Source organism: Chiloscyllium punctatum, chromosome 5 (genome assembly GCF_047496795.1).
Source record: "Chiloscyllium punctatum isolate Juve2018m chromosome 5, sChiPun1.3, whole genome shotgun sequence".
NCBI lineage: Eukaryota > Metazoa > Chordata > Chondrichthyes > Orectolobiformes > Hemiscylliidae > Chiloscyllium > Chiloscyllium punctatum.
This window is the reverse complement of record NC_092743.1, coordinates 27,607,066-27,630,143: the sequence shown is the minus strand read 5'-3', so window position 1 is coordinate 27,630,143 and position 23,078 is coordinate 27,607,066. Positions and strand designations below refer to the sequence as shown.

Here is a 23,078-nt window from a genome sequence, read left to right as displayed (position 1 = left end):
ATCTGTTTGTTTCTAATGCTACATGCAATCAGATACAGAGCCTTTCTCTTATTCTTCTGCTGCCTTTGTAAATTCTAGTCTTAGCTGTTGTTTGACTCTTGGAACTGTACTCTCTATCCCCTCCTGTCATGGTTTGTTTCTTATTTCCCATATTATTAGCTTTCTCTTTGCCCTTGACTCTATAGTTTGATTTGTAACATGTGTACAAAATTGATCCCTTGCCCCATATATTTATTTTTAAATCCTCTCTACTTTCTAGGTTATGCAGTTGGCTAGTATTCCAGCCCCATCACATTTCAGCTGGAGACCATCCCAATGACACACATCCCACTTATCCTAGTCCAGCGTTCCCGTAAACCAGAACCCACTTTGAGCTGCGCATTCATCTCTCTAGTCTAATTTGCCCGATGCCAATTTGCTCATGCCTCAGCCGCACAAGTTTGAGCTTCTGTTTCTTAATTTGGCTCAGTTCCAACTGCACAGTAAATGCACTGGTGGATGCATTAATCTGGATGACTGGATTCTCCCCCTGCCCCTACCTTGAGCAGACATTCTGAACCCTGCTACCTATCAACTCAGCTGCTTAGACTCAGGCTCTCTGTGGCAGAGAAATGTGTCAGTCCTATACTGTCCCCGCATCATTATGTATCTTCCTACTTTTCTTGTCTGATGATGCCATAGTTAGTTGGCTCATCGACCTGCAGACCTCATTGTCATTTAGATAAGTGGAAAGAACCACAAGTTTAATGGACATTTGCCAAGGCTGAGGCTCTGTTTTCCTAAGTTGACTACTTTTATAAGCCACAAAGTGCAAAGGCCTATTTGAGTCATTTCTTCAGGATGCAGTTTCAGTTGATTGTTAATCAAGCTGTTACTTCATTGGAAACCTTGGAGAAATACTGCTTAGAGCTGGCAACCATTGAACTTAAACAGTAGACTTCAATTTAATGCAAATGACCGAACAAATTAAACTTGTACAAAATGAAAGTTCAGACTTTTTTACCCATCATTGCAAGCACTGAGTCACAGGTCAAATAGAGTTTGCTAGATGAATTCATAGATACTTTCATTAAACCTGTTCAGGGATATTATTACGTACCTCTGGAGCAGGCAGGAATTGAACCCAGGCCTCTGGGCCCAGAGGTAGGGACACTGGCAGTGCACCACATATATATCACATTAATCTGTTGTTATAGATATTGTCTAATCAGCTTGTTGAGAGAGGTTAATGCACATGCCTGGTAGAACTAGGACTTGAACCCAGTCCTTCTGGTTCAGAGGAAGAGACATAACCACTGTCCCACAAGACATGCCTGAGTTGAACTTATCTGCTTCTAAGCTTTAGCTGACTCATGTACTGAGGATCCAGATTCAACTGGTTCTGAATTAAGCTGCCCTTTCACTGGAAACCACATGAAAACCCTGCTTTGTGAGTCCAAATTTAATTTCAGGTCTTATTGTTTTAGAGCAAATATCAGAACTGGCTGCCAGCCTAAGACAACCCATAACGTCTGGGAAACCAGGTCGACCTGGACCACCAGGACCGCCAGGACCAGTTGGCCCTCCAGGATCTGCAGGACACCCAGGTGCAATCGGCCCACAAGGTGTCAAAGGTCACCAAGGTTACCCTGGTGAACCAGGAACCAAAGGTAACAACATCATTTCAACCCATTAGTTGTCTCACGAAAGTCTCTCTTCAGCATAGAGATGCACACTTAATATCTGTCAACAGACTGGCGGTGGACAAAAGTGGTAAATGCACAGATTGATTTCTTGGAAGGTCACCACGGCCTTTGAAGAAGATTGAAAAGATAAGAAAAACAAATTTATTGGTGATTATGTGCATCGTAGTATCACCTCCAATCTTGCTAACTGTGACAGTTTAAATGTATGGCTGTGGTTAATACCAGACAGTGTTGAGTTGTAACTCAAAAACTCCACATTTGTCATTTTGACCTGCCATTCCTCAAGACTGAAGCATAGTAAATGATGCAGAACAATCAATGTTATGAGCTGTATTGTTCAACGTTTGGTCACTACTAATGATGACCGAAGAGAAGTAGCACAGAAGTTTCACTCTTAACGTTTGAAAAGGTTGATCAATTCCATCAAAAGCAACAGTGAGAGCCCAAAAATCTGTAAGATAGCAAGATGTAAGAGCAAAGATGCTTCCAACTTCTAACTCGACTGTGTTTTGGAATTTGCAATAGTACCAATAGAAATGAATATTTTGTGGTGGGATGTAGTGGGATTGGGAAGTTAGATGGCTGGATTGTGTGGGAGCTCAAGAAAAAGGGGCTGAATCACATGGCATTGATCTTCAGTCTGTCTCACTGTTATGTCAGCACCCAGTGAAGGTCTGTTTGAGAAAGCATCGCGAATTCCCAACTCTCGTGAAAGCAATGGCCTAGAAAGGTCTAGAAAATGGCTCAGTCTCTACTAGGCTATTTCAAAATATATGTTTTAACAATGAACTGAGTGCATTCAGCTTGTGGCCATTCAGGCACAGCCTCACTAGACACATGGTATGTGTATAATGGTTGCAGACCTTTGCAGTCAGTCTCTGGAAAAAAAAATGGGTGTATAGACTAAGAACTATTTTCTGAAGTCATTTCAGTTTTTATGAATTGCAAGCCTGAGTTATAGAAAGGTTTCTTGTTGCTTTCACACTGATTTTTGCGATTAGAGTAGAATTAAAGCTCTGGTTTCTGAATGACAGGTGTACCAGGTGAAAAAGGTGAGAAGGGAGAAGAAGGAATAGGATTACGTGGACCACCGGGACCTCAAGGAATGCCTGGTAAGCATCTAACACAGACCACCTCTGTGTTACAAATACTCTGAGAATCATCATTTCATTTTCAATTGCAATGCGGTGCATGTCAAAACTCAATTCTATCAAGGAGTACTCAGACCTCGAATCAGGAAAATCCTTCATTAGGAGTAACCTCATTCCATTGGTTAACTATCGGGCAAAATTTCTATCTTTTTTAAACAAAATGTGTGGCCTAAAATCAAGAGAGCCTTGTCACTTTTAAGGGACTTGTCAGAGTAAATGTTGAAAGGATGTTTCCCTTCATGGGTGATTGTAGGACCAAAGTATATAGTCTCAGAATAAAGTAGTATCCATTCAAGATGCGGTGAGGATGAATTTCTTCTCTCAGGAAATCATGACTCTTAGATGGCCCTTGCCACACAGAGTTGTGGGGCCGGAGTCCTGTGCATTTAAAGCTGAGATAGATGATTGATCAGTCAGGGAATCAAAGGTTATAGGAAAGGGCAGAAAAGTAGATGTGAGGATCTCATGTGAGATTTGTTGGAACAGTCCTGGTCCTATTGAATGGTTGAGCAGGCTCAGGGGCCGAACAGCCTACTCCTGTTCTTATTCCTTTTGATCTTATCGTCTTAATATAACTCACCACTGCCTTCTCGAGAGCAACTAGGAATGGGCAATAAATGCTGGCCCAGTCTGTGATGCCCACATCCCATGAATGAATCAAATACCCTGCATGTAATATTCCAAGTATGGTCAAAGACCCGATATAGCTAGCAGATAACTTTCTTACTTTATGATGCGACTTCTCAAGAAATAAAATCTAGTGCTTGGTTTGCTTTGTTTAACAGCCTTGTTAACCTGTGGCATCATTTAATATATTAAAAATAATCTGATCCTCAAAATGGGAAAATCAGGTGGGGGACCAATTTCTTTAAAACTCAGCTATATGCGTTTTGATTAGTCACTCTCTTCTGCTACATAACAAACTCCTGCCTGCTATTTTCACCCACTATTTTCAACCTGTTTTCTTACTTCTGTGCAAGGGAATTCATCCTCTACATTCAATTGCTCCAGACAACCACCTGGAAGTTTTTCAAAATCATTTGCCTTGGGCCTGGATATTGGCAGCCAGTTGCATGACACCATATCTCACAGTGCTCCTGTTGTTGCAGATGCCTCGGCATGTACTTGATGTCTAGATTGGCACAACGTATTTTTGGCTGTATTTGTCTAGCATCTGGAGATAAGGTAGGGGTTTTGGAGGAGTGGTGCATGGAAGAAGGACTCTTTCCACCCACAGTCTGCATTGATAACCAATCCAAACCAGAGTGGCAATTGGAAATTTACATCTTATCTCAACAGGTTGGACAAAGTGAAAGGGTAGGGAAAGTCAGCAGAACTCCTTCTCCTGATCTCTATCCATTAATGTAAAATGCTGAAGCCAATATAATCTAAATAAGTGATGCAACTACATGTTGGTTCTAACATGCAAGCTGTGCGCTCTGCTGGGAAAGGCCAAAATATGAAGAAAATGAAGAAGTACTTGAGTAAAAAAAAAGATGTTATCCTTCTGTCTCTGATTTGCGCAAATGAGTAAAAGAATTTCCGGGACATCACAGGAAACTGAACTCCTTACAATCCCATCTCGTTTGTATAGTCTGAGAATTAGGGTCAGACCTCTCAGGAGCGATGTTAGGAAGCACTTGATGCACAAAGGATGATAGATGTTTCAAGCTCTCTGCCACAAATGGCAATGGATGCAGGATCGGTTGTTACTGTTAAATCTGAGGTGGATAATTTGTTGTAAGCAAAGTTATAAAGACATTTTGGGCCAAAATCAGGCAGATAGAGCTTGGCCACAGATCAGCTATGAAATTGTGGGATCGTGTTCAAATAATGACCAAAATCAGTGAGTGGCAAAACTCACCTCTTTATTCAGCAACCACAGTAGTACATGTTTGAGGCAGCAATAAAATCCCAAAATACAGTTCTTACAACACAGTTCTTGAATATATTAACATTTCATTACTATAGTGTTACATTATTTTATCTGTAGTACACAAAAGTTGAGGATCTTCTGTCCTGGGAGACAGGAGGTGGGCTAAAATATATTAAATGCTGGCTGCTATTTCTGATGGGGTTAAGAGTATCTGACCGGTCTGCTTGCAAAATTAAGAGATGCTAGTCCTTTTGTCTTTTAAATTAGTAAATGTTAGTAAAAACACTAGGCCTATATGCTCTAAATAAGTTAGAAATTGTACCTGTACTTAAAAGAATAAAAGGTATTAAATTGGGCTATAAGATTTGTTTACTGTTTGCCAGTGTGAGTTTCATTCATTCATGCAATTTCATGGAAGTGCTGCTTTATCAGTTAAGGGGATTGTGGCCCTGTTAAAGGGTATTCAACAAGTACATACTACTTGGGGAAACAGTTTGGTGTTCAGAAACACAATCTGAGAGACAGGTTGATAACGGCTGATTAATATTATGTTTTGTGAAGACTTGATGGAGATAGTGACGCCATACGATACTGACACCTATTCAGAAGTAAAAAGGTCTAAACATTGCTTGTAGCAAGGGCTGATTAAGATTGAGGTGTGTAAAAGCAGTAATGGGTTGTTTTAATTTAGTCTATCTTAAGATAGTAAAATATGCTACAGGACTACGGTTTCGTGAATAAATGAATGAAACCGTGTTATAGTTGGGAGTTATGAATGAATGCAACAGGAATGTGGTGTTCGCTTGTGAGTGGGTTAGTAAAGGAGTTACGAATGAATAAACATGAATTGCTTGTGAGTGGGAAATATAAAGCGTTTGTGAGTGGGTTAGTGAGAGGACCTAGAGTACAATATCTCACAATATCAATGAATGATGGAACAGTCTCGAGGGGCTGAATTGCTTACTTATGTTCATATGTTCTTAAATTCACCATCTTTGTTACTTTTTTTTACCCTCCATAACTGGAAGTGTGCTTTTCTCTTAGAGAATGTAAGCTTTGATGGAGGATAGGACCAGGCATGGATGCAAGGAGTACCACCAGGGTTGAGACTTGTTGGTGGAAATTCTAGAGTAGTTAAAACATAGTGTTATGGTGACAGCATGCATGGATTTCAATTAGAAACTGGTAGATATTATATGATCGTAAAAGAGGAATTTGTTTCACATTCTCCATATATTTCTCTTAAAAATGATGCACATTTCTCTGTGGTGACTGCTGTTGTTGAAAGAAGTGATTAATCAGATGTCCCCTCGCTCCTGAGTAAATCTCAGTTTTGTGATGTCCCTCACTTAAGCCCTTGACTATGCACAAAGGTTTAATGATTTAGAGAAAGAAAATGGATTTTTGTATTTCAGGTTAATCTGTATTCATTTTCAGGCAAGATGGCAACTAAAAGTAAGTGCCGGGCTGTACTATTAGAGTCTCATGTTGTTTATTTCTGTTATAGGTGTTGCTGGCTTGCCTGGAATTGGAAAGGATGGGCGGGATGGTGCCCGTGGTGATCATGGCCTGCCTGGTGAACCAGGACCTCCTGGCATACCTGGGCTCAGAGGCTTTCCTGGTATCTGTGATGCTTCTGCCTGCGTTAGTCCACCTCACCTCTTCATGGGAATGGGCAGTGGCAAGAAATCCATAAATGTGAAAGGTCCATCAAAATAACAACAAGAAAATACAGAAATTACAAGCAGCTACCAATTGACCTCCAATTCTGATTTGTGTCAAGGGTTCAGTTGACTCGACTGGGTTTACTATTAAAAACATAAAGACCCAGCTTTTTACAGGCTGCAGCTGTAGCATTGATTTAAAAGAATTTCTTCATTTTGATACCCAGGACCTTAAACTGTTTGATACCTATGAGCTCCATTTTTTCAAGTGTTTTGCTGCGAATGAGATGGGCCTGTCTATGATTGGATTCCTAATCACCAGAGGAAGCTTGACATTTCCAGACAAGATGTAAGAACTTCAGGACAATATATCCACCAAACAAAATGTACTTTTTTAACAACAGATCTGGCTGCTCTTAGATGTTGGAAGGGATTGTTTTTCATCAAGTGGTACTTTTGCTTAATTCTTTCTGACTGTAAAACACTACTGACTTCAGTGGTAAAATTTCTCTTTTTGATGAATCCCAAATTAATGCAGGCTTTTCTTCAGCATTAATGACCTGACATTTTCTGAAAGCTCACCTCTCATTTATGATGAGAAACATTTTGTAAACAGTGGTAATGAACAGGTCTTTCCTTGTGTATGTTCCTAGGTTATTGCATTGATTGAAAATAATTATGACAACGAGGCATTCTCCTGTTCTTTGTTCAACAGAAATTTCATCTCTCACAACTCTATTAAATCTGAGCATCTCTGCATAGAAATATCACATCTTGAATTATGGAAGTGCTCTTGCATTTGATTGATCGATCCACAATAGTGGATCGATCAATCAAATGCAAGAGTCATTGTTAATAACTGATTTGTATTTTCTTTAGTGTCCACATAATGCTCCATTCTTTGCAAGAAGTACAAACTACTTGACATATTTCATTTTAATTTTATTTTAGTTTGAAAGAAATGAGAAAAGGTGCTTTGCCTATTCAGCTTGGAAAAGTTTTGACTTACATCAATTCTTTCCAAACTTTTTTTCCACTGTCACATCCCATTTTAATGCCACAAAGTGTTCAGTGAGGGTGGGATGGAGAGACAGGCAAGACATTATGAAGAGAGTTGGATGGGGAGTATTAAATCGACTGGGTTTGCTATTAAAAACATAACGACCCAGCTTTTTACAGGCTGCAGCTGTAGCATTGATTGGGCCTCAGAGTAGAAAACTGAACAATCCCACTGACAGAAAAAATACGAATATCTAAAGGGCTTTGCAATACACAGTCAGAGCTGCAAGACCATTATTGCTGCCTTGCGACTTGTAGCTCAAAATCTTGCCTGCGCTGCAACCCCACTGGAGAATCATAATCAGAGTTTGGCAACCACTAACTTATGGGCTAACAATGCAAGGAGTGGAAATGTGCAACATAACTCCATCTTTCATCAATATTGCTTCACTGATAACTCATATAAATGGCAAAGTTGGCCAAAACAGCAGTTTTATAAAATTAGTCTAAATGTGAGTTTGACGTCAATCTGGCATCACATCTTGCTCTGCTCGAAATAATTGAACATTTGAGATGGCTGTTTATAAATGTCTAAAATGCTAACAAACAAAATGCAGCTTTAAAACTGACAGTCAATTTTCCACTTCTCCTGTTTTCTATCACAAAGCATCACCTGTTCATGTTTTCAGCTAATTTTTATTATGTATAAAATGGCAAAATTCTCTGTCATTTTCGCCACCTACAAAGAGACCCCACCACCAGGGATATATTTCATTCCCCACCCCTAAAGCCTATTCCCTCTGTGACTCTCTTGTCAGGTCTATGCCCCTTTCACAACAACCCACCCTTTCCTCCCGGCACCTTCCCCTTCCACTGCAAGAATTGCAAAACCTGCACCCATACCTTACCCCTCACCTCTCTCCAAGGCCCAAAAGGAGCCTTCCACATCTGTCAGATTTACCTGCATTTCAACACACGTCACTTATTGTATCCGTTGCCCCCGATGCGGTCTCCTCTACACGGGAGACAGGATGCCTATTTGCAGAAAGCTTCAGTGAACATCTCTGGGACATACATATGAAGCAACCCCACTGCTCTGTGGCTGAACACTTTAACTCCCCCTCCCACTCTCCCAGGAACATGCAGGTCCTGGGCCTCCTCTATCACCAAACCCTTACCACCCGCTGCCTCGAGGAAGAACGCCTCATTTTCTGCCTTGGGACCCTCCATACACATGGGATCAATGTGGATTTCACCAATTTTCCTCATTTTGCCTCCCCCCACCTTATCCTGGATGCCACCTTCCAACTTGGCACCGATCTCTTGACCTGCCCTACCTATCCATCTTCCTTCCCACCTATCCACTCCACCCTCCTCTTTGACCAATCACCTTCACCCCAACCTTCATCTACCTATCGCACTCTCAGCTCTCTTACCCCCAGCCCTACCCCCCTCCCATTTATCTCTCAGCCTCCTTGGTCCACAAGCCTCATTCCTGATGAAGGGCTTATGCCCAAAACATCGATTCTTCTGCTCCTTGGATGCTGCCTGACTGGCTGTGCTTTTTCAGCACCACACTCTTGACTATGCTCAACATACGTGAATGATTTTAATTCCAATGTACTACCAATCTAAGTTTGTGCCACAGCCTCTGTGTAATGCCATGGGTTTAAGTTATGCTAACATGCCTTATTAAATGGCAGTCTGTCATTATCATTTTGCAAATCTACACACAGAGGAGATCTTTTGGCCCAGTGCTTGAGCTCCAGTCTCTAAGCCAGAAGATCAGTGTTGAAGTTCAGTTCCAGAGCTTACTGGCCAAAGAAGATACATTCATTATGTGGTCAAACAAGTTGAGAATCAATTTGTAAATCATTCCAACATATGTTAATGGCAGGTGGTGAGAGATGAATAGATTCCTGTTCAGCCATGTTGGATTACTGGGGCGTCTACCAAATTTATTAATAGCTAAGACATGCATACATGTTGCCAAAGCATTCTGGCAAGGCTAGTTAGCTTAGTTGGTTGGATAGCCAAGTGGATCAGGTTGGTGCCAGCAGCATGAGATTTAATCCCTGTTCCAGATCTGCACCCTTGCTGTATGGTGGAGACTGTGGCACTGTGGTTATGACCTGGAACTCAAGTAGACATCTATCTTCATTGTTCCTTGGAGTTCTGCACTGGGGCCTCACCATATACATTAAAGTACGTAGGTTAGAATGCTTGCAGAGAAATGGTGATGGCAGGAGGAAGTTACAAAAGGATGGAGAAGGATTAAGTGATTGGGAAAAGTAGTGACAGCTGGAGTTTAATGTGGAGAAGTGATACTTTGGATCTAAAAAATTACAAATCAGAATTTTTTTTGGAGTGAAAGGATTTGAATATCCAAGTACAAAATCACTGAATACTGATTCAAAGGTTCAAAAAGCCATTTAAAATGTTGGCCTTTCTCTGGAGGACTGGAATATTACATGGAAGAAATTAAGCTTCAGTTATTCCCAACCTTCATAACATCCTACCTGGAACCACTGTTCAATTCTGGGCACTGCACCTCAGGAAGACTGTATTGGCCTTACAGATTGTAAAGTGAAGAAACATCAAGGTAATTTAACCATTTCAGCCCATGTTTTATGAAATAGATTGCACAACCTGACTTGTGTTCCTGAGCTTAGACAATTGTGGAATGATCTAATTGAAATGTTTGAAATGTGAGACAAACATTCAATAAGTGCAGGGAAGGGAAATAATACAAATGGGGAGAGGGAATGGGATTTCAACTAGAGCTAACCCTTTTAGGAATGAAATTGAGAAGTTTTCTTTTGATATGAAGAGTAATGAAAATAAGAATTTATTCCCACAAAACACTGGTAATGTTGGGTGAAAGAAAATCAATTCCTTAGATAAGGGTGTGAAGGAACATGAATCAAAAGCCAGTCAACAAGTAAGAATACAGCAGCCATGATTTAACAGAACTGTGAAATAGTTTACCACCCTGAATGGCCTTTTCGAGGAGCTCAAATCTTGGAATTGGGACTGAACTCACGCTGGAATTTGGGGTTGGATTAAACATTGTTACACATGTTTACGGGCTAAAACAACTAGCCTCAGGATAGTGAACCACTGCTTGTGATTTCAACTGGAAGTGTAATTTATCTGCCAGCAGTTTGGGAATAGAGTTGAGTTAAACAAACATTGGATACTTTACATATCCAAATCTGGGTCAAATGCTAGCCGGAAAAATTGATGTCAAAAGGCTGGAAATTGTAGATTTATGTTCCACTCATTTTTTTTTTGGTTGCCCAAGATCAGTTTTCTTTTTAAAAGGGTTAGTTTTATGAGTGTGTGGGCAAAATGGGAAGAAAACTTCTCAATACATTGACACCTGCTCAGGAAGGTAGGGGTCAAAAATCCAACAGGCCAACGTCCAGTGGATCCTGTTCCTCCAGCCTGCCAGTATTTGCTTGTGAGGGGAAAGGGAAAACAATGACCCTTTTCAGAAGCAGAATGCTTTGCAACCACTGAAGTACTTCATAAGTGCAATCGCCAAAACCCTCAAGGTATCAGTTGATGCGCAGGGGCAATCAACTGCTGCTAAACACTTTGCAGGCTCAATGCTAACGAGGGTCTGACGCTGCATTTTGGCTCAGCTCCCTTGGGCTGTAAATTCAGTGTATTATTGCCAAGGAAACAGCCATTTTAGCATCGCCCCATCTGGCTCGCTCCAGACCAATGTAACTTTATAACTACATTAAGCACTCACGGGTGACAAAATAGTGCAGTCTCCGATTTATAGATGGCACTTCAGTCGGTTTTCGTTTCAAGGAATATATTTTCAGTCCCAAATATTTTTGCATGCACCGGATCTGATCAGCTCACTGTAGTTCACAGATAGCCCAAGCGTCATGTCAGTGATCAGTTTTAAGTTGCCCACGGGCTCTGGGTCTTCATCGTTCACCCCACTCCAGCAAAATAGCGGCTGATCTCCTCGGGGCCACCCCTGCAGATCTCAGGAGGGGGAGATTCCAGCGGATTGTCCTCGAAGTTTGAAGAGCAGTGGCTTCGACCCCATTCTAAGTTGGCCAGCTGCCCGAACTGGCTGGGCAAGCGCCTGAGCTGGTTCTTACCCAGCCACAGGGTGCACAGGCGCCCGAGGGTGCAGATGGAGTCGGGCAGGCTCTGCAGCGCGTTGAAGCACAACAGCAAGGTCTCCAAGCGCTCCAGGTTGCCGATGCAGGCGGGGATAGTCTCGATCTTGTTGTCGCTGGCGTCCAGAAAGGACAAGCGCCGGAGCTGGCAGACCTGCAGAGGGAGCTCCTGGAAGTTGTTGTTGGCCAGATGCAGGTTCCGCAGCCGCTGCAGCCTCTCGGCCTCGGCGGGGAGGCGGCTCAGGCGGTTGTTGCTGAGGGTCAGCGTTTCCAGCTTGTGCAGGGCTCCGATCTCGGGCGGGATTTCCCGCAGCTCGTTGGTGTCCAGCCTCAGCACGGTCAGGTTGCTCAGGCGCCCGAGGGCCCGAGGGACCCCGCCGATCCTGTAACTCAGGCAGCTCTCGCGTTCCGGGCTCATCTCCAGCACTTGCAGCTCCCCAAGGTCGAAGATCTCCCGAGGCACCGACAGCAGCTCCCTGCCCTTTAGTTTCAACCTCTTCGTCCCGCGGTCGACCTCGACCCTGTACTTCCAAAACTTCTCCCCTGTCCCCTTGGCGGAATGAAGGGGTGGGCTGCTGCTGGTCTGAGATGATTTTAATCGACCTGAGGACATCTCGGATTCAAAACTGCAGCTCTCCCCACGCCGCCTCGCAGCAAATGTAACTTAACCTGAGTGTGTGTGTGTTTTTAAAAAGATAACAAGGAACAAGCTAAACATTCCCTCCAGAGGATCCTGAACCATCCATTCATTCTCCTTGGGAACGTAGTGTTTCAACGTTCTGAAACTGACACACCATTCTGTGGTTGCTTAGCAACCTCCTGTGTAACTACTTGGTCTGGAATGCGACACTGATCCAGGAATCGGGTTAGGAAAAGGTCATCTGATGTACCCTCAATCTCATCCCCCCCCCCGGTGTTCGATTATTGTATGGGCTCTGCCCCTATCAGCGCAGGTTTCTCATGGCAGCTTGAGAGTTAGGGCCTCCTCTGAGTTGACCTCGGCCCAGTCCGATAAAGCACAGAGCGGCCCGTTTGAGCCAATCTGGTATTCTTGACCCTGCACTGCCTGCCGGCGCCCGAAATGTTTTTAAATAAAGTCTTGCCTCCAGGCTTGGGACAATACTATCTCTTCTAAACAAATGAAGTAGTCCATTACTATTTGCAGACGAGAAAAGCATTTAACTATGGAAAGCGGCATACAGTAACCCACAGTGAAATTAAATAAATTGAATTAAATTGGAAAGCAACGTTAATGGGTAAACTTAAGAGAAAACACGAGGAAGTGTTTACAGAAACAGAATAATCCGCCAGAGAAAGATTATAGTGTATTTGGTCCTTCGTTCAGGTGCTAACATTTCCAAACTATCCAATTGATCACACTTCGCCATTCTTATGGCCCTGAAAATATTTTTTCTTCCAACCAGGCATTTATGCAATTTCCTTTTGCAAGTCAGCGTTGCGTCTTCTTCCACCACAACCTTACGGGATGGATTCCACACCTGAACAACTTTCTGCAAAATTTGCAGAATTTGCCTTTTCTTCCTTTTGCCTACTGCCTGAAAACTAAATCTTTTGGTTATTGAGCCGTATAAGACTTTTTCCTTTCACATCTATCAATCTCTTCTTAACCTCCTCTGCTGTTGGGAGAGGCATCATTTCCTCCCCAACATCCCTATGTAATTTGTTACCATCCCTATACAGACTGGCAACTTGTAAAATTAACTTAAATTTAGTCACATACTGAAAAGAATCACAAAAATATTCAATTTTAAGATTTTTATAACAAACTAAAGTCAAAATTTACTAAACATTAATTAGTACTCAATTAATTCTCTAAAGTCCAAAAAAGATATCCCTTATTAGTTTTGTTACACAAATGATAACCAAGCCTGTCATACTTCATTTTCCACCCTACACATTCTGTCTAATTATAATCTTTACAGAAGCCAGTCTATAATTAATCCTCCCTTCTAAGGATTTGCTTCTCACCAGTTCTCTAAGTCCTATGGCCCAAAGTCTTTCCATTTCAATCTCTGTCAATTGGACAAGTGACTTCCAGCATCAAGGTCCACTCCAATGACTCAATCTAACAGTCTTGCTGGGGTGAATTTTCCGACAATTGTAAATCCCTGTGGTTTCTTTCTGCTCAAGCACTGGACAAAATTCAACCAACAGTCTGGTAGTTGGCAGAGAACACTGTCACAGATGCATCTCTCCATGATAGTATTGATAGATTCAGCCACTGTAAAAGGTAATCCTGCATTCAAATTCAGGATTGAAAAATGTGTTGCTGGAAAAGCGCAGCAGGTCAGGCAGCATCCAAGGAGCGGGAGAATCGACATTTCAGGCATAAGCCCTTCTTCAGGAATGAGGAGGGTGTGCCAAGCAGGCTAAGATAAAAGGTAGAGAGGAGGGACTTGGGGCAGGGGCGTTGGGAATGCGATAGGTGGAAGGAGGTTAAGGTGAGGGTGATAGGCCGGAGAAGGGGTGGGGGCGGAGAGGTCAGGAAGAAGATTGCAGGTCAACAAGGCGGTGCTGAGTATGAGGGTTGGGACTGAGATAAGGTGGGGGGAGGGGAAAAGAGGAAGCTGGAGAAATCTGCATTCATCCCTTGTGGTTGGAGGGTTCCTAGGAGGAAGGTGAGGCGCTCTTCCTCCAGGCGTTGTGTTGCCATGGTTTGGCGATGGAGAAGGCCAAGGACCTGCATGTCATTGGCGGAGTGGGAGGGGGAGTTAAAGTGTTCAGCCACAGGGCGGTTGGGTTGGTTGGTGCGGGTGTCCCAGAGGTGTTCTCTGAAACGTTCCGCAATTAGGCGGCCGGTCTCCCCAGTGTAGAGGAGGTCACAATGGGTGCAGCGGATGCAGTAAATGATGTGTGTGGAGGTGCAGGTGAATTTGTGATGGATATGGAAGGATCCTTTGGGGCCTTGGAGAGAAGTGAGGGGAGAGGTGTGGGCGCAAGTTTTGCATTTCTTACGGTTGCAGGGGAAGGTGCTGGGAGTGGAGGTTGGGTTGGTGGGGGGTGTGGACCTGACGAGGGAGTCACGGAGGGAGTGGTCTTTCCAGAATGCTGATAGGGGAGGGGAGGGAAATATATCCCTGGTGGTGGGGTCCGTTTGGAGGTGGCGGAAATGACAAAGGATGATACGATGTATCTGGATGTTGGTGGGGTGGTAGGTGAGGACCAGTGGGGTTCTGTCCTGGTGGTGATTGGAGGGGCAGGATACCCTCCATTGTGATGTGTGCCACAACCACTGTGCTTAAACCAAATCAAGCATCTAAACTGTTGGCTCTATGAGGTACTGTGGGCCATAAGCAGTAGCAGAATTGTATCTGAAATGTAAATGTCTTGATACCTCTTTTCTGTTCAAACCTTTCTCCTTTTTTTACATTCATGAGCTTCTGCCTGCTCTTTCAGACTAGTTTCTCTTCTACCCAACAATGTTCCGTTTCAATATTTTGTGAATTTCCATATGATCAATTCCCAACTCATAACTGTCTTTGCAAGAGAGCATAGATGCCTGCCTAGGCTGCCACTTCCCTGATCTTGAGTATTTGGTGCTCATCTAAATAAGCTTTTAAATTTCCAGGAATGCTTTTTCCAAGTTCTTCTAAAATCAGAATTTCCCTTACATTCTCACTTCTTTCTCTAACTTGTTATCTAAACTAGCTGCTGCCACATCATTTCTTTCTCCTTTGCAAATTCGACAAACATCAGGTGAGGTTTCTTTCTTGCACTTCTAAATGTCAACTGATAAATTTCAAATACAAGCTCATAAGCATTGAGTATTCTCTTTTTGATTGTCTCATACTTTGCAGATTGTTCTTCTGACAAAGTTATATGTACTGTCATAGCTGCTATGTCAAAATTCTCTGTAATATTATGGTTTCTGCAATTGCATTTGTCTATACGGTCGCTCAATGGTTTAGTGCTGCTCCCTCACAGTGCTAGGGACCTGGGTTTGATTCCAGTCTCACGTGACTGTGTGGAGTTTGCATATTCTCCCTGTATCTGCGTGGGTTTCCTTCAGGTGCTCTGGTTTCCTCCCATTTTCTAAAGATGTGCAGGTTAGGTGGATTGGCCATGGGAAAATGCAGGATAGGGGTGTGGGTCAGGGTGGGATACTCCTTGAAGGGTCAGTGTGAACTCAATGGGTCAAATGGCCTGCCACCACATGAGGTAAGTATCTTTCAAGTCCTTCCTCATTAAATTCAGGATCTAAGCATAAAATCCTTCACTGGAATCAGAATCAATGTCGTTGTGAAGATGGCATTTTGTCTCCACATAACTTTGGGTTGGCCACTCCTAACAATACTGCCTTGACGGATGCATCTTCTATATTAGACTGACAAGACTGAATTCAAGTCAATTTTTCACTCAACATCTGGTGCAGACCCAGGCTAGCATGATCTGTTTGATCGGTCATGGTAGTACCAAGTCATTTTTGATTAACATTGAAGCTCCCCACTCTGAGAATATTCTGCGCCCTTGACACTCTCAGTGCTTCCTCCAACTAGTTTGAGGAGTACTGAATATGCAAATTGAAGTGTGTATATGTGTGGGAGGGTGGGTTTCCTTGTCTATGTTTGACCAGATGCTAAGAGATTTCATACTTCCAGAGTTAATGTTGAGGTTTTCTCGTACCACTTCTTCTTGACTGTATACCACCTCTGGTAATTCTGTCCTGCTGGTAGGATAAGACATAACCAGGGATGGTGATGGTGGTGTCGAGGATGTTATCTGTAAAATATGGTTCTGTGACTACAACATTTTAAGCCTGTTGTTTGACTAATCTGTGGGACAACTCTCCAAATTTAGCACAAGTCCCTAGATGTTGTAAAATAGGACTCTGTAGGGTCGACTGGGTTGCATTTCTTTTTCTGGTTTCTAGTCTCAAAGTCAAATCCTGGTTTTCCTTTAGTTTCATTTATTTCTTGAGGCTTCATAACAGTTTGTTGCAACTGATTGGCTTACTAGTACATTTCAGAGGGCAGTTCCAAGTCAAACACATTGTTTTGGTTATGGACTCACATGTAGGCCAGAAAAGATAAAGATGGCAGATTTAATTCCGTGAAGGACATTCGTAAACCAGAGATTTTTGTTTTGACAAATGTTATTGGTTATGTGGTCGCCATTAAGATAGCTTTTAATTCCAGATTTTATTGAATTCAAATTGCAATTTCTGCCAATGTGGGATTTGAACTCATGCCCACAGTACATTAACCTGGGGTTCTGGATTACAGGTTGAGTGACTTTAGCACAACAGAATTGCCTTCCCATAAATGGGATTGTTAGTATTCTACTACAATTTTCAGCTTCATTTCTGTTAGACAGAGGAGGTATTCAATATCAAACCTTATGCTCCAAATGTTACTCAGCTTCTTAAAAAGAAAATATATGAGTCAATAAAGCTCCAATCATGCACTTGTCACTCATCCACTGTACTTTATACACAAAGATGTACACGATAATAATTCTACAGAGATGTCAAAAATATTCAAGGAATAGCACCATGAGATACATTGACAAGAAAAAAGTAAAACACATTCTGGGATAAGCAAAAGGCAGTTTAACATTGAACTGAACTTCCTTTGAGAGTCAACATCTATTAATGTTATTGCAAATCCCATATACGGTAATAAAAGATGGATCTCATTTTAAAAATAATTTAACAACCACACCATAGTTGGTGGCTCTCCCCGTAGTGAAAACTCTTGTGTTAATACTGTTTCTATGGTAATTTGGTAGGGCACAGGTTAAGTCTGTCACCAATCTCAACTAAGTAAGGAACATAGTAAAGGATGCAAGAAAGATGCAGCAAATGCAAAGGGATTATGAAACAACTGAATTGCTAGGGGGTTGAATTCACTTTCCAGTCTCAACTACTAATTCAAATGCCAAGATCAGGTTTAGAGAATTAGAAGGATGCATTTTGTGACCACACTGTTGCCAGATTATCTCTGCCACCTGTTCATCTCAACTACACCATTTAAAAGGGAAAACAAACAGTGGCTTTCAGGGTGCTCTTGCTTAAATCTCAATAGCTTTTAGTTTCTAGGAAGAGACCAGAGGGAGATAGAAGCAGTTTTACAGTCTGTTATATCTTATTTAAAGATTTATTTGACTGACAGGAAAGCAGGCCCATGGGAACCAGAATAGTAAAATAGAACAAATGAAAGATGGTGATAAATTTGCAACTGCAAAATATTTGCAACATCACAACACAGACATAATCTGTTAAAACTATTCAAAGATTATTACATTTTACATTTCACTTTATCTTCCCTGTTTGGGGAAGCATTAACATGCGGACCATGAACTGTGTTTATAAATGCTGTTTTCAGTTTAATTCCTTAAGAGGAACTTAAAAACAGACCTCTGGCTTAGAGGCAGGGATGCTACCTATTGGCCTCCTACTCTAATTCATAAATTAACTTTGCCCCAGGCTAATGAGAAATCAAATCTGGCTCAACCAGGCCAATATGTATTTTGCTGGTCCCAGGATCAGTCCAATTCAAAGCTAGGCCAAACGTTTGAATTTCTATCTCACTATCTAGCAACATTATTGAAATTGAAATCAGGGAGGTCTGTTTTAATTTGGAACAGTGGTGCCCTTTTCATTCACTTTACTGAGAAGGAGAATCAGGTATCATTTACAAGTGGCTGCCAAATCATTCTGGTCAGTTTCTCTCCAGTGCCACTGCCAGCAATGGGTCTCCAGAGTATTTTTTTTTGCACTGCTACAAGGACAGCCATGTTACAAGGCGTACCAGACAAAATCTGTCAATAGGTGAGCATAGGAAGTACAGCACAAGTTGTCTTTACCCAATTCTGGAAAATTCAGCTCACTATTAAATAAAATATTTGTATGATATTAAAAGTGTGTTTATATCTAGTACATAAGATGCTTTACTCAGGGTTAGTAAAAATATGCAAATATTACCTTTTTACACAAAATACATCACCTTCAAACGTGCTTGTTAATAAAATTGTTTTCACTACCTTAACAATTTGTACATTTTAATGGTAAATTTTGCAGTCCATATATGTTCATCGAAAACCCTTCTTTTCTTAATTGATAAATAATAACAATCTACATTCCCTTTGCATTGCATCCCACCAGTTAAGCACTCACAAGGCTATGTCATTGAATCATTAACATGTGGTCATAGCTCTCCCAAAGAAAATACATAGTTTATGCAAAGTCATCTGTGTTATCTGTATGCAAATTACAAAGTTCATGAACTCAATTGAGCACCTTCAAATTTTGAGATCAAACCTAGTCATTTGAACTCCTTGGTTTAAGTTACACTTTAAAATGTACTTATATTTCATAGTGCAGCGAAGTTAATAGTTCAGTGCATAACCTTAAATTTTAAAACTAACCTGTTCCATGAGTTTGAATCAAGTTGAATGCTTGATTTACGGCCAGCCTGATTTTAGACTTCATTCAAGTAGATTTGACTGAACTTTTTCATACATGCTCAACCCTACTCCTCACACTTCAGCTATCATATTTTGATGACTAGTCTGATCCACTGAACAACACTACGATTGGGTTTGCATGTGCAAGAAAATGTGCAGTGTTTTGAATTACAACCTCATATCGACTGAGTGTAATCTTTCTCAGAAAACAATGAGCATTTGTCATAGCCTGGGTTTTATGATTCTAGGACTTGATGGATCACAGATTGGAATCTGTGCTGACTGCATTTGGTTTTCCATCCTAGGATTTACTGACTGCTGGGGTTGGGTTCTCTTTCCATGGGGGGAATAAAGCTAGATTAAGGGACAGACTTGTTGTAACCAGTGGCAACTGAAGGCAAGACAATAATGAGTTCCTGAACAAATAGTGTTGTTTTTCAAGTCAACAGATTTGTTTTACTGATGTGAGTTGTGCTACACCAAAATCATTTGCATAGGTCCTCTATTACTCAGCTTCTGCAACCCCTCACACTGTGCCAAGCTCTGAATGCAAGGCACTGTAGCTGTTCCACTGTCAACTGAAAACTGAACTCAGGATGGAGAAGTCAGCTGCATGCCACCAGAACACTTGTCAGGCAAAAGTATAAGTGGATAGGTTGGTAACATCACATCGCTGGGAACTTTATTCAGGACTCATACAAAAACTGGAACATCTGGGCAGAATCTTTTATATTTCTGGCTGCCTGGTGGATGTATGAAACATTTCTAGATGACAATATGAATTCAAGACAATGGATAAACAGAGTACATGGAGATGTCCCATTGTGCTTGTCTTTGCTTGTGCATTTTTACAGTTGTGCTCATCATTAGAGTAAAATAACAGTAAATAAATTCTTCAATGGAATTGTGATGAGATGGTTCAATGGATAAATGCGTAGATCTTAAAAAATATATACAGCCCAGATTTAACTTGAGAAAATAAAATCCCATGAGGACAATGGTTGATAAAAATGGCCTCAACTGCCCTCAGTTAGAGAGGGAAAGTTAAATCAGCCAGGGCCATTACTTCACTGTGGTTAAAGAGTGTGGGTGCATGGACAGCAGCTGCCAGCAGGATTTTGCATGGTCATCCCAATCTCCATAATTATGTCACTGGTTGACATATATGTGACAGTGGCACACTTTACTGAGGTGTTAGATAGCTTCCGGTTTTCAACAAGTATGTAAATCAGAATACGTTAACAGCTGAGAAATTAGTCTCATTTCAATTTAGCCTAAAATAGATGGTAAAATCAGAACCTGAAATCCTGACTCTCATATCAAATTGATTTCATTGACTACTTGCTAGGAAGTTGCGCACACCAATTGCATAACAAAAGGCTGGTAGTTGGTAAGAGGAGGATTGGTTTTAGCAGCTGGTCACTGACAATTGAACACAATTGGTGCTATTGAACCAGAAATTTCTCTGCCTTCTGGCTTCACTTTGGCCAAAAAAAACCCACAGCTTTTTGAAGGCAGCCTCCAACAATCCCATTAGGAGACAAATAATTGGATCTATCTGGTCTGGCTCCAACTCTACTTTATACATCAAAGCTCCTTAAACAGACAATAGGCTACAATTCAAGGAGCAAAATACTCATTTCAGGAAGCTGCCTGGCCAGTGGGCTTTTCTCATACTGTGATATCTATAATAAAGTTGCAAGTCAGGTATGGTGTTAGTGATTGTAATGAGGTCAGCCAGGTGGACCTCATGGGATATGGGTTCCCTGATTGGGGCTGTTAATCTTTCCAATCAGGGAGCCCTGGCTGACAGATAGCAGCAGGAGTGACAGAGATTCTTACTCACTCTCTGACAGCAGGCTCTGAGGAAGCCAGACCAGTGTCAAGTACTATACACTTTGTGTAAATGAAGAGTGACTTGATGACAGGATACCGGTCTCTGGAGAGTTATTTCACACGGGATGCTATGTCCTGAAATTGGTCCTGTCTGCCCCTAGTTAAATGGGACACCTGAGGGCCAATTTCATCATCCCTTCCCAACCAGTTGGAGAAAGTGGAAAGCAATACAACAAGATAAAAAAAATCAGCAACCTCACTCCAAGAAGCCACCATATATGGCTGGTGTGAGAAATGAATTTAAAAATGCTATAATGATGTATAAGTAGGAGTTGTGCAGAGTTGGGGAAGAGCTTAACTCAGTGTTAGGCAGACCTACACTTGACCAGAGAGCACTTGAAGCAGATGCTGAGTTCTTGAATTGAAAAATATTCAATTTTCAGCATTAATATCTTGCTTCAGTGAGCACAATAAAATAAATCTTAATTTTTTAAAAAGTCATTGCAATGTAAGTTAAGGCACAAATAATAAATCATCAGCAAGGTCAGGTATTACCATTTTTTCAAAGAAAATAATAGGAATTTTAATATTTTATGATTAGCTAAAATATGATATATGATTGAAAACTCAAGTACATTATTCGTGCAAAGTGAAAATAAATTGCCCTTCAAGGGCCAGTAGAAGAGGTATTTCCTTTTAAATTAAGCCTGGGGAAATCAGCATTTTGCCTTTAATTTTACTTTATATATATATTCACAACACTGAAATCTGTCAATAACTAAATAATCTAGTGTATGTAAATTGCATTTCACACATGCCACACTGGATTGTACTATAGTTGAGGTACAACTATACAGGAAACTTACTGCAGATTTTGAAAATATGTACAGTTAGGAAGTGTTAAAATCACGGAGTTCAGTTACAATCAGGTGCTGGTATGGATTTGCAAAAGGGACCTGTGTGTGTGTTTAATGGATGGGATACAGTACGTTTCTCCTGATTTTCTAGGAGAGGGCAGGATCTCGCATCAGAACACATTTAGCTGGCCACAAGTGCGCTTGGAGTGATCGCTGTACAGGCTGCTGTCGGATATATTTTTATGTTTGTATTAAACAGTATCTGCATCCTTCATCTCTTCAAAAACTTCTTTGACTTGGCTCAAGGTCCTTTCTGGTTAGCTGGTCGGCTGGCCATACTTGCATAATAAGCACACTGAGCCAGATCACAGATTCCATTCTGACCAGGGGGTCCTTGAGGACCTATCATTCCAGGTAGGCCAGACTCTCCTGGTGGCCCTGGAGTACCAGGAACTCCATCTTTCCCATAGCCAGGTGTTCCAGGGATACCTTTAAATGTACAGTTAAAACAAGATAAGTGAAAGTTTATAATGGAAAAAAAAAGAAATTTTACCTGTCAAACCTTTACTTCAAGATACAATGTCACCCACGGACAAGCTTGGAGAATATCTTTTTTCTGTGAATGAGAATGTTATGATTTCAAGTCCCACTCCAGAACCATTAGTACAATAACAACTGAAGTGCTGAAGAAATTGTTGACAGTGTTTCAGTTGGTATTTTGAACTAAGATTTTGTCTGCCTCTCTGGTGCATGATACAGATTCCATAACACAAGTTCAAAGTACTGAAGGGCACATATGCCAGTGTGCAGTGCATTGGGAAGTTTTGAGGTTGTGAAAACAGCTAGATAAATGCACGTTTGCCTTGTATTTTCGGTTTGTGTTCAAGTAGCTCAATTGGATATCTGCCATATTCTGCCAAGTCATGAGACACAGTATAAATATTTGTCATCTTTTAATTACTTAATAATGTTCTTTTACTTATTTTAATTGTGTGGTCTATTTTTAATGCCATATTATTGTATATATTATTTTTTCTCTGCTATTCACGTTTGATGAGGTCCCTCATCCTTAAGTTTCTGTAATTTTTCTCAGTAGCTAACTCTCATTACAGCTGTTCTTATTCTTTTTGCTAAGATGCTGGGAGTGTGTGGGGAGAGGCACTTTGACTCAATTGGTTGGGTGGCTGATATGGACCACCTTGGTATCAACAGCACAGAGTACCACTCCCATTTAGACTGGGGTGGATTCTGGACATGTCCATTTATCCTACTCACTGTCAAGCTCATGGCACTGTGAACTGTGAATTCTGCCTTCAGACAGAGAACTTATGATGAAGAAGAAGATTAATACATGTGGCTGATTGATGCTTTTAGGAGGTTGTAGAGTGAGCATAGGTTTTCACCATTTCTTATTTAAGCTTCTGCTAATGTTATGAGTTT

The 23,078-nt window shown here is 41.4% G+C and overlaps 3 protein-coding genes across 6 annotated transcripts in view; 1 reads left to right on the top strand and 2 right to left on the bottom strand.

The window, feature by feature from the left end:
- Positions 1 to 7,146, top strand: part of LOC140476952 (uncharacterized) — a 121,326-nt gene extending 114,180 nt beyond the window's left edge. For all 4 annotated transcript variants that reach the window (XM_072569974.1, XM_072569973.1, XM_072569972.1 and 1 more), the window contains 3 exons: positions 1,467 to 1,649; positions 2,720 to 2,797; positions 6,220 to 7,146. In XM_072569974.1, the coding sequence (XP_072426075.1) occupies positions 1,467 to 1,649; positions 2,720 to 2,797; positions 6,220 to 6,431 (473 nt within the window). In that variant the 3' untranslated portion in view covers positions 6,432 to 7,146. The remainder of the gene's footprint in view (positions 1 to 1,466; positions 1,650 to 2,719; positions 2,798 to 6,219) is intronic.
- A 1,683-nt stretch (positions 7,147 to 8,829) lies between these two features.
- On the bottom strand, positions 8,830 to 12,995 carry LOC140476953 (uncharacterized). The gene has a single exon (XM_072569976.1). It carries the CDS (start codon positions 12,131 to 12,133, stop codon positions 11,327 to 11,329), a length of 807 nt encoding a protein of 268 aa, XP_072426077.1. The 5' UTR covers positions 12,134 to 12,995; the 3' UTR covers positions 8,830 to 11,326.
- Positions 12,996 to 16,660: 3,665 nt separating this feature from the next.
- The window catches only part of col22a1 (collagen, type XXII, alpha 1), a 285,704-nt gene continuing 279,286 nt past the window's right edge, over positions 16,661 to 23,078 (bottom strand). The window contains exon 64 of the mRNA XM_072569542.1: positions 16,661 to 22,127. Coding sequence (XP_072425643.1) covers positions 21,940 to 22,127 — 188 coding nt within the window. The 3' untranslated portion in view covers positions 16,661 to 21,939. The remainder of the gene's footprint in view (positions 22,128 to 23,078) is intronic.